This window comes from Anoplopoma fimbria, chromosome 7 (assembly GCF_027596085.1).
Source record: "Anoplopoma fimbria isolate UVic2021 breed Golden Eagle Sablefish chromosome 7, Afim_UVic_2022, whole genome shotgun sequence".
In the NCBI taxonomy this organism is placed as follows: Eukaryota; Metazoa; Chordata; class Actinopteri; order Perciformes; family Anoplopomatidae; genus Anoplopoma; species Anoplopoma fimbria.
In genome coordinates, this window is record NC_072455.1 from 5,361,885 (window position 1) to 5,373,608 (window position 11,724).

The 11,724-nt window shown below is 39.8% G+C and overlaps 1 protein-coding gene across 1 annotated transcript; it reads right to left on the reverse strand.

The window, feature by feature from the left end:
* Positions 1 to 343: 343 nt before the first annotated feature.
* On the reverse strand, positions 344 to 11,449 carry LOC129093205 (protein mono-ADP-ribosyltransferase PARP14-like). The gene is given in 16 exon segments (XM_054601135.1): positions 344 to 1,403; positions 2,202 to 2,379; positions 2,471 to 2,604; positions 2,717 to 3,433; positions 4,234 to 4,289; positions 4,411 to 4,549; positions 4,908 to 5,084; positions 5,334 to 5,393; positions 5,523 to 5,669; positions 6,489 to 6,555; positions 6,661 to 6,885; positions 7,022 to 7,258; positions 7,394 to 8,670; positions 8,673 to 9,495; positions 9,776 to 9,939; positions 11,093 to 11,449. Coding segments are annotated over 16 exon segments (4,857 nt in total). The 5' UTR covers positions 11,268 to 11,449; the 3' UTR covers positions 344 to 1,122.
* Positions 11,450 to 11,724: the final 275 nt, after the last annotated feature.

Consider the following 11,724-nt stretch of genomic DNA (forward strand, 5'->3'; position numbering starts at 1 on the left):
ATTTAACAGTGATTTCATTTGGTTGTTGTTGCAGGTTATTTTACAGCACCAGTGCAGGGGGTCTATTATTTCACTTTCACCTCCTTTTGCGGGGATGTTGGAGGGACCTCCGGTGGCAGTTTGTACCAAAATGGAAACCAAATAGTGTCATGGTATAGTTATAGTAGAGATCATTCAGTCTCTGGATCTAACAGTGCTATCTTGCAGCTACAAGTTGGAGATAAAGTCAATGTTCGTCTTTGGGAAAACACCAAGATCAGTAGCAATGAAAATAAGTACGCCACATTCAGTGGATTTTTGCTTTTCCCTGTGTGAAGTGTATGAAAAATATTTACAGATTTTCAAACTTTTAATAATGGTCCAAAGATTGCTAAATTTAATGTGACTCTGTTTTTCAGTTCAAAATGGAAAATAAATGTTTTTTTCTTCATTCTCACTTAACTGATTCTTGTAATAGAACATTTTAAGCAATAAGACTTGTATCATTTTCATTAGTTTCCTTTTTGAATTTTTTTATTTATTGGTAGATCAGGTAAATGTTCTTAACTTTTTTATAATTTCATGTACAAATCATCATTTCATTATACGTCTTTTATTTACATTGTTAGGAAAGCTCTCTGAAATTGTCAATAAATGGAGCCATTACAAAAACACAGACACTGCTCTTTTTGCTCTTGTATTCTTTTTCACCATTCACAGAAAAATAATGTCTAACATATATATACTTTGGATTATTTTGTTGCAAAATCTACATATTATATCATGTCTATCATAAAAATAGTTCTTCCCAAATACACCACTTTTAATAAATCATTACCTTGGCACAGATAGTTTAACCCGTTTGTTTAATGTTGAATAATTCAAGTTAATCAGCTGAGATAACATCTTGTCTATTTGTCATCACATCTGGTTGTTTTTGCTTTACAGTATTATGAAAGTATATCTGTGCTGCTGAGAAATGAACACAACTCAAAATCAGCCCCGGAAAAAAAAAAAGAAAACATTAACTGATAATAGAAAATTGATGCCACATTGTAAGGTATCGCTACTTTTGTACTATTTAACCAGGATTTGTTTTGACACCACAGCACCGTGCTGAACCGCAACTTACTTAAGTTCTACTCAGTTGAAGGTGATGAGGTATTCTGGGTAGGCCTGGTCATCGTGGAAGATCACAAACATGCCGGGCTGCTGCTGGTTGTCCACCAAACTGTCGAAGCAGTCTGTGGGGTCGGAGCCTCGAGGAGGGGTTGCTTTCATGGAAGGATTGCCGAGAGTGTAACGGCCGGTCAGGACACGAGCCACATACAGCCTCTTCAAGCCGGACGCGTCTGCTGGGCAGAACCGGTTGGCTGAATACTCTGCATTGACGGCAAAGTAAACTCCCATTCCAAACAATTTACCTGTGATAGAAATACACAAGAAAAAGACACTTAAGGATAATAAAGAAGAGCACCCCCAGGCAAAAGCATTGTTTTTTATGCAATAATCATTTTTTAGATTATCCTATATTCAACAAAAAAGTAAGCATTGGTAATACCTCACTTGCATATTTAACCTTACAATTTCAGAAAACTTATATTATTAAATATTTTCAATTTTTATTTGTTTTAAATTAGCTTATTCTCATGTAGTGTCTTGATCAATAATTAACTTTTACAATACACATTTTTAAAGGATGTTTCCTCAAAATATTTTTTTCCTCATACACTAAGCCAGAGCATATTACTTCCATTTACCAACTTCTTCTATGTTCATTACTATCTATATTCTAAAGGTTTTTTTTTTTACAGAGGGATGTGTTCATATGTCATCCATAGCCTCATTTATATAACCCTGTATTCCTATAAACATGGAGAAAATAGATTTATATATGGCTATTGTCAGTCTTCTCTCATGTATAGAGTGATACAAAGAGATATCCAAAATTCCTGTGTTAAAAATCTAATAGATTCATGCAAATAAGCACATATTTGATAAGATGATGCCTCATTTGCATATTCAAAAATACAATTTCAAAAAAACTTGTAATTCAAATAATAGCCTTAACCCAAGTAATCAACTGGGGAAGTCTTGTGGTGATAATTATCAGTTAAAATGTTTACCCTATTCAACTAGGGTGTCTCCCATTACGAGTGGATCTCATAATGCTGCAGACAGGAACCAGTTAGCTTAGTTTGGCATGTGACAACATTCTTTACCGTTTGCTCCAGCGTAGCTCCTGTCAAATCTGTTCTTTTCAATGCAGTTGCATGACTCTGCTGATGTGCCATGATAGAGAGACTTCTCCCCAAGGTCTGCTGGGCCATTTTTGGCAAATATCCGCTGCTTACACACAGTATAGGCATACCACAGGTAGTAGTTTTGCACCCGCTCAATCTGAGATCAGAAAACAATCAATTACTTATTCTGTACTGCAGGGGTTTTATTTTTAGGTGAGAAACTTGTGTTTTTGTGTTGTCAAACTCACTTTGTGGATGTTGTACTTAGCCTTTTTGCGGAAGTCCTTGGCGACAGTCTGGTACTCTGGTGAGTTCGGTTGCAGCTCGACCTTTTTGAACAATTCTTCATGCAGAGGTTCCCAATGTTTTGGCAACTCGAAGGCTGAAGCAGAGGTCACATGAATTATGGTTGGAGCATTTTTAAGACACTAAAAAAGTGGATGGTTTTAACATGAGTTGTGGAATTTTAAGTAAAACTACAAAATGTGACATACCATCAGTCTCGTTCCTTTTCACTTTGTTCACGATGCCTGTTAGCCAATTGGTGGCTTCTCGTGCCCTCAGGTTTACTTTCAGCATCGTGCCGTCTGGCGCTGTCACATCTACAGACACTTGTTCCTTCAGGTGAGCCTCCTCCAGCATGTAGTTGTCACGCAGGCTTACCTCGTGCCATACTTTATTTATATCCTGAATTGACCACTGGACAGTAAAAGCCAACATGGCTTCTTCTTTATCATGGAGGTCTTCACAGAGTGAAATTTGGATCGCTCGGTTTACAAGCTCAATGACGCCCAACACATCCTCTTTTAGGCCTGTCAATACATAGACCTCTCTTCCTGACCCTGACCGATCTCTAGCTTCAGCTCTGGCTGTGTTTCCTGCTCTGTTTCCGTTCGCACCCTCAGACCTTTGACGTTTCCTGTACTCCAGGCTTACACCTGAGACTTTGACTTTGGCCTGCACCGCCTCCAGCTCCATACCATCAAGCCTGGAAAAATGATCAACATCCACCTCTCTCTCTACCAGCTGCTTCTGCAGGATCCCCTCCAAATCTCTCTTGATTGTCCCTATGGTGTCCCTACCACAACTGATCACACTTACTACAGCTGGTGGTGGCTTTGAAGAGGCGAAGGTTTTGCCTTGAGGTGTTGAAGTTGGGGAGGTTCTTGAACACTTGTCCTGTAACTTCTTGAGCTTTTGTTTAGCTTTATCTAAAAAAAGAACCAAAAAAAAGAGAGATACCTTATTTCATCAATTATTTGAGACCAGATTAGATGTGTGATATTAACAATTTAAATATTAATTTTACTGAGAATTTTGTTTATACCATGGATGAATTACTAAACGGGTCTACTGGGCAGAGGCCCAGAGGCCAAAAGTGTCAGGGGCCCCCCTGACCTTCAACCACAAAATGTCACTCTAAGAGACACATCCCAACCAGGAAGTCAAAATTACCTCAAAGAAACTATTTCTATAAAGAAACCAAAATATCAAACAACTCCAGAAGAGATTCAAAACATCTTGAAAGAGATCACAAAGACTATGAAAAAGGAAAAAACAACAACAACAAGAGCTATTAATAATTATAATGTATGTCTGTCTTGCTCATTGGTAGGAGAGATGGTGGGGACTTTTACATGTCTGTGTCCAGGAGCCCATTTCCTCATAACCTATGTTATTTATATTTACAAATATCAATCAATATGTTGCTAAGTTAAAAAAAATGTTGTGTATGCTTAACTGACACATTTCCTAATAATACAGTCTATAAAATCAGTACATTCTTTTGGATCAAGACAGAAATTTCACAATAAATGTAATCTAATTGAAGTAAATTAAGTTCACATCAGCTGGTCTTCATTTGACTAAAATGTCGATGTGTTTTGCAAAACATGACTAATCAGCATTAGGAGAGAATGCTAAAATAAGTTCATGAACCTGGTAAATATTGAATTGAAAAAAATGAAGGCACAAAGTACAACATTTTCAAGCCTTATAGATGAAAACAAACCTCTAAGACTGAGGTGGCGAGCAGCTGTTTGTCCAAAGCGTTTCTCCAGCTCTTCTCTGCAACAACATATTTCAGGACAGAAGGTTTAAAACAAGCTAGTCTGACTGGTGAAACAATGCAACCCATGATAACATGGTAACTTTCCGTTCCATTGTATGAGTGAGATTTATATCATACCTGAAAGCCTGGAAGACCGGTTGCTGGAAGATGACAATGCGAATGAGTGTGAGGGAATTAAGTTTCAACTCACTAATAGCTGATGTCATGCCATCCAGCATGGCTTTACAAGCTGTGGCAGAGTCCATACCACCCGCACCTGATGGGATATATAGAGAATGATCGGATACCACCAATGAGGCCATTGACATTGTTGTTATGACCTTTTCTTATCACTGTTTTCTTATTATCATTTTAGGTCCTATACTATAATTAAAAAAAAGTATTTTCATGCTACTAGGCCAACAGAACTGCATCTATAGATTTATGGATCTATTACTAGTTTATACCTGAATAAGCTTACTTCATATGTTATTGTATCTATTTATATGTGAGATTTTTTAATCAATCTTAGATGTAAACCTGAAGTTCTAACTACATTATGGTGAATAAGACAAATCTGGTGTAGCCCTTAATGAACAAGTACACATAAACATACACATGCACACAGTACAAACCCGTATTGATGGCTGGGAAGGCCACTGAGCTGTAGCCTTTGCTCTCACACTGCTTCAGTATCTTTTTGCAATTCTTCCGAATAATCTTGGTGTCGCATTTGAAGCCAGCATGAATGATTTCCCTACAGCCAAGCAACCCTGATCCTGTGGTGCACATGAAGTCCGCTGGAATGCCCACTGACAAAAAAACATTAAAGCAAATATGAAAATGAAAACACTACATGTTGGATTTGTGTATAAAATGTTGGTTGGTGAAAATGTAGCACATATCTTAAGATATTTCCCACAAAAAAAGGCAGTGAATTCATTTGCGCTTCCATCCTTTACTGTTGGGTGCCATTTAACCAGTGCACAAGAGGTAAGGTGCACGGTAATTTTCACACCCAAAAACCTTAAAAGTATTTTTTGCAGTATTTTTTTGCTTACCTTGTGCCAACTCTGCTTGGACACTGGGCCCTGCTGCAGTCACAATGGCTTTAGACACACCTGTGTGAACACACAGTGAGTGTCGGAACTCATATATTAATATAATATTAAACTATCAAAAATAACAAGAGTGCTGAGGTGCTTTGGTCTTCAACACATCAATCGATCCATTTAGAAAATCAATCATACCAGATTGGTTTTTGGAGAAGTCAGTTGTGTTGATAATGACATCAGTGCTCTCCTGAATGATGTCACCGCGGACCATCTGAAGCTTGACCCCACCCAGCATGGCTGTGACCTCATCATCAGTTAGGGAGACATGGCGGTAAAAGGAAGCTAAAGTCACAAAAATAAAGCAAGTATTCAGTTTAATATTTTTAAACTAAATATTTTCATATTTATGATTAATCAAATTGCTCTGTTTAAAGGTTGTTCCTAATGACACGCTTAAAGAGAATTATTTAAAATTAAACTGACAGAGCAAAAACTTTTTTTAGCCTCATTTAGCTACTTGTTTTGGTTTAACATATGTATATTTACACTCTAATCAAAATTGATTTAAGCTAACGACAACTGTTCCCTATCAGCCCAGCAGACAGATTAGCAAATAGCTGAGGAAAATAGTTGAATAATTGGTTAAGACAAAGGTCATTTTTATGAGGGAAGGAGGAGACCAAAATGGAGATAAAATGACACTGAAATAAGGCTCAAAATGAATACCGATGTTACTCCATATATATAAGCAGCTATTCATATTATTTCACGCACATTTTGAAGTATCACATTAGAAAGCTGTATGGAGAAAGAAAAAATCAATAAAACTTCCTTGAATGACAAAAAAAGGTTTGGTGGATTTTGCTTTTGTCTAAGAAGAGTTAGCGCCCCAATCTACACGGACACCAGACTTGTGTGTTTAAGAGTCACAAACTTCTTAAACTCTGTTTGCTGGTGGGTAAGAGGCATGAGTTGCCTATAGTGCCAACTTTTGACCAAACTACACTGTGGCAGAGTTTATTTGCGCATTTCAAAAGTTTGCTCAACATTTGCTTGACAGTTGAAAGGAAGCTTGGCAATGTTTATCTTAGAGATTGAGGAAGCAAGTTATTTCTCAAAGTCTTGCTCAACCTGACTTTAAAAAGTACAAATATTCACAACCTTGGTCTGGGTTTACGTCGTTAGTGAATCCTCTGAGATGCAGAGTTTCCTGGGCAGACTGGAAGGCCTGTAGAGATGAAGTGAAGGGTTTAATTCTAGTTCCACATTAAAAACAACAACACTATTGTACTCCCATTTGTGTTACAAGGCACTGCTACTGCATTATCTTTACCTTGCTAGAATCTTTGTTGTTGGGGTGGATGACAAAACGGACCAGGAGAGATGTGTTGGTGACCCGGTCCTGTTCAAATTTACGGACCTCCTCCAGGACAACCCTTGATGACACGCTGTGAGGAAAACGAAGGACAACACCGGTCCCTAGCACAGGGAAAGCAACTGAACTGAAGCCTCTGATATGACAGGAAGCCAGAATTTTTCTGATACCCTGTCTCAGAACCTGGAAGATTTAATGATTAGAAGGTTACTTAACCAATTAGTTTTTAAGAGAGTAGGAACAACAAAACACAGACATAGTAAAGACAAAACTGGTTGCACAAAAAACCTAAGCGGACATATTCAACACACAAATTGACCTGGATTGCAGATCCATGTTGGTTATTATCCCAGGGGAGAAGGTTGAGGAAGAACACTCCTTTAGATTGAAGGTTAGGTATGTCCACCACCAGAACTATGTCACCAGGCAATGTGGCTCCTCCTGCTTCCATATGAAACTTTGCAGTCAGCTGAGGTCCAATCATGTCTGACAGAGCTTTTCCAACACGGGTCGAGATGGGATCATGGCCAACCATAGGGGATACCAGGCAATCCACCTAGGAGAATACAGCAATCTAATTTAATCCAAGTTAACAATTAAATGATCCTGACCACCATGTTTGACCAGATTAGTTTGTGAAACATCCTGAATCAAGTAGCAACGTTTAAAACAATTTTGCCAGGTTTCTCACCAGCTGGGTCTCCATGGTTCCCTGAATGATCTCTACACGGACACCATCTTCAGGAGGTCCAGCAGCGGCTCCTCCTTGATCTCTTGGTGCAGCGTTTGCGCTACTTATCCCTTGGAAAAGCCGGTCACATGCTTCCTGCATGGCCCTCACCACCTCTACTCTGTTATCAATCAGGATAACTCTGTTCAGACTTCGCCCTCCCTCACTGCCAAACTTCTTAACAGCAGTTACAATAGCGTCAGAGCACACAGCGACAGGAACACCAAACACACCTGAACTGATACAGGGCATGGCTATGGACCTGCACTCCATCCCCTCTGCTAAATTCAGAGCAGACTGGACAGTTTTTTCCAGTAACATCCTCTCTCTGCCACCTGATTTTCCTCCTACAGGCCCAACAGCATGCAGCAGTATCTTGCAGTTTAAGTTCCCCGCTGTGGTCACTACCACATCACCTGTACAAACTTTTCCAATCTGCTTTACTATAGCTCTGCTCTCCTTCTGCACCTCAGGGCCACCCGCCTTACTCAGTGCAGCAGCAACCCCACCACAGTGGTCCAGATCTTCATTGGCAGCGTTCACCAGGGCGTCGGCTTCCTGTTTGGTGATGTCACCCTGACACACCAGAACCTGGAACCCGTCCCGAAGGCTGTAGCTAGCAGCCGTTGTGTTTACTTCACTCAATCCTACACCAGATGCCAAAATCTGTCTTGTAGCGTGAAACTTATCCTGAAGCTGTATGAGACACTTTTGAGACTTAGCAACACTTAAAATGTTGTCTCTTCCAGAGGGACTTTCAAAATACCTTACAGCCCCTGGGAGGTCAATGGTGACTCTATCATGAACAAGGGAGTCCAGAAATGGACCTAGCCAGTTTCTGACATCAGTCACTTTTCCGGATGGACCTTCCATCACCAACATGGGCCCAGAGGAAGATGTTAAAGGATGGAAGGTCACACCTGAATAGTCAAAACCATGCAGCTTCAGCAATTGCGGTAAGAGTTGTGCTAACTCTGGGTAAGGAAGAATGACTTTGCCTTCTATGCTTGACTCGTCCAAAATAAACTGCACGACAACTTCACTGAGCTCTTCAACCTCTTTGGTATGGCCCAGTAGGCAGACCGCACTGTCTGAGCCAAACACAACCTGAGCCCTGTATTGGCTTTGGTTCATCTCATTTGTCTTGGACTTTAGCTTTTCCCGAAGACCAGATGGCACAGAGGAGCAGTTAGGAACATCAATCTTGACTTCCTTGAATTTTTCGTATAGTTTTTTTCTGCGTCATCCAGTTTATCAGCAGAGACAGAGAAGAAATGTACTTTTGTATCTCGTAACTCTATTTCCACCTTGCCACCAACCCCTAAAAAGTCCCCTAGCTTCTCTGGACCTTTGTATGCCTTTCTCAAGAAGGCCAAAAAATGTGGGCTCTTGTCAGAAACTGTCCTTTCTAACACAAAATTCTCCTGCTCAGAGATCCATTCTCCAGCCTTAAGAATCTCCTCCACAGAACCTTCCAAAACTAACTGACCTGCAGCTCCCTGCGTGACCTTCACTCCTGGAAAATCTTGTCGCAAACTGCGCTCAATCTCTTTCCAGAGGAGGCGGAGCTTGGCGTCGCCCAGTCGACGTATGCTTGTTTGCTTCTCACAGGAACCTGACCGTCGTTTAACAGACGAGTCCTCAAGATCCATCAACCTGGCGTTCACTTGAGAACGCTCCCCAACCACAACGGCCATCCCATTCTCTCCGTACACCTTCACCTCATCTGTGGTATTATGAGAGCTGCAGGACTGAAGTAAAGCTTTTACTTTGTGAGGGTCCACCTCATAGTGGCACAGGTAGCCATCTAAGAGTTTGTCTACCTCGGCTTTCCAATTTGTGACATCATCTACGGCACCAGCTTGAGCTAACCGGCTAACTAAAACCCTCCCCTCCTCTGGGTACAGCTGGGCAGAGCAGGCCACAGAGGTGAGTCCTTCCTCTAATTCTTTCACAGCCTTGGGGCACTCCTTTAGATAACGTAGGAGGTGCGAATCACGTCGTAGTTCATATTCTTCATCACTTGTTAGCAGGCTTGAGGTAAAACTGGACGGCTGTGTCTGCTGTTGGAAAGATTATATACAGTAAATCAAGTTTGGTGTTCAGAATATGACAACAGTTTATAAGAGTCATTGATGTTCATTTCACAAGAGTGTCTAAGATGCACAAAAATGCAAAAAGTACTGATATTTATAATGCTTAACTTATCAATAAATTGGACACATACCCTGAATCATTTAAAAAATAGTTAATTTCAATCATTCCAATCAAACTGAACTGATTGAGCTCTAGTAGTGCAACAGGTACTACTAGATACTATTTTGGAAGACTTTTCACTCTGACCTGTGATGATGTTGAGTCCAGTTTTGGTCTAACTGACTTGCTTGTAGTCGTGGATGTGATGGGAGAGCCGGTGGAAGGTCCAGGGGTGCTTCGCACAGTCAGCACCAGAGGACCCCCTGCTAACTCCAACACATGTTCAGATCTCTGCAGGACTCTTTCCTGATCTGAGACACATAAGGATTTATTACTTATTAGGCCTTATATTTTTCAAGACAAGTTTTCATTTTGGTTGCCCCTCCATCCTCCACCCTCTAATCCTATCCTTATTCTTATTTAAAGGAAATCTTGTGTGTAAAAAATGTTTAATTCCTGATTTATTTCCTGACTCTGTTAGTTGCTTTACTGTAGTTGTACTTTACTCTGCTGTAAAGTAAAAACTTAAAACAATGGTCACATGTCTCTGCCCAGGAGCCCTGTGTGTCCTAGTCCATCCATGCTTATAATATATGTGCAGTTTAATACTTCAACTTGGACAACTTTACGACAGCTGTTTCTTGCCACACCCTCACCAGTGGAGATGAAGTTATCAGTGATTAAAGGTCAGGCCTTGACATCATATTCGGTTGTTAATTATGTCTTTTGATCTATGAAATATTAGTATTAGTTTGTTTCACTTATTGCATTCGTATCAGTTCGCTGCACTTATTGTATTTTGTTTACTGCACTTATCCTATTCGTATTAGTTTGTAGCACTTACTGTATTCGTATTAGTCTGTTGCACTTATTGTTTTCATAGTAATTTGCCTCTGCACTATACTTTTGCTCTGGTTTATGCTTTAAGATGCTTGTTTAAGAAAGGAGATGCACTTATGACTTCTGGTGACTAGTAGTTCTCTTGAATACCTATGTTGAATACACTTCCTGTAAGTCGCTTTGGATAAAAGCGTCTGCTAAATGACTGTAATGTAATGTAATGTAATGAAATGTCTCACAACACCAGAAATACAGCATCAATATGCGTAGTTTAAGATGCATCCTGTACTATTTGAAGAGCAGCTCCTGAATGTGAAACTAAAATATGTTTTGAAATTAAGACATTGAATATACTGTACAGTAACCTGTTTAAAAAACAATAATAATTGACAGTCAAAAAAAAGTTTGGATGTGGCTCTACAAGCAGTCAAATTGGTCTCTTTCATAAAAAAATAAATGAATAATAATGGAATGCGATCAACATGTGACAGTGCAGGCATACTTTCACTTTCACCAGCAGAAGGCTTCCTAGGCCTACATGACAAAAAGAAAAAAAAGAAAAAAAAGAATCATCGACAGGGACCCAAATGAAAATATGAGCGTTTAAAAAATCACGTTTCTTACCATCTCGCTTATTAAAAGCGATGCTGTAAACGTCACCGTGGACGTTTGTGATCGATCCGCAGTCTCCACCTCCAGTTTTGCGACGCACACGAAAGCAATTCTCGATTTTCTTCTTTAGTTCTTCGTCCATACTGGGACACTCGAAGAAGACAGGGTTCTGGTAAGAGTCACCCATGGTGTAAAACACTGGATATACTTTATAATTAATATAAGGCCTCCGACTACAGCAGGAGCGGACTAAGCAGGTGCAACCGGGTTCCGGTCTTGTCTCAAATGCAGGATCAGGTGGTTATAGTTGGCATTCCTCGACAAAAACATTCCTGACTTACAGTAAGTCCCTCTGTTTCCCAGTTTACAACCAACCAGCCAAAAGGAATGTGGTATCAGAGCCTCTTTAACAGCAGTCGAAAGTGAAAGTAAATGTACTCTTAAAGGAACAGTGTTCAGCATTTCGGGGGATAGAGTGACAGAAATGGAATATAATATTATTAAGTATGTTTTTTCCGAAGTGTAATCACCTGTAAATAAGAATGGGATATTCTATTGCACACTTTTTTTACACACAATTTTTTTTCTTCTCCATGTGTGAGCAAGCTATAATATCCGATTGTAAATTCCTTCGCAGTGGACAG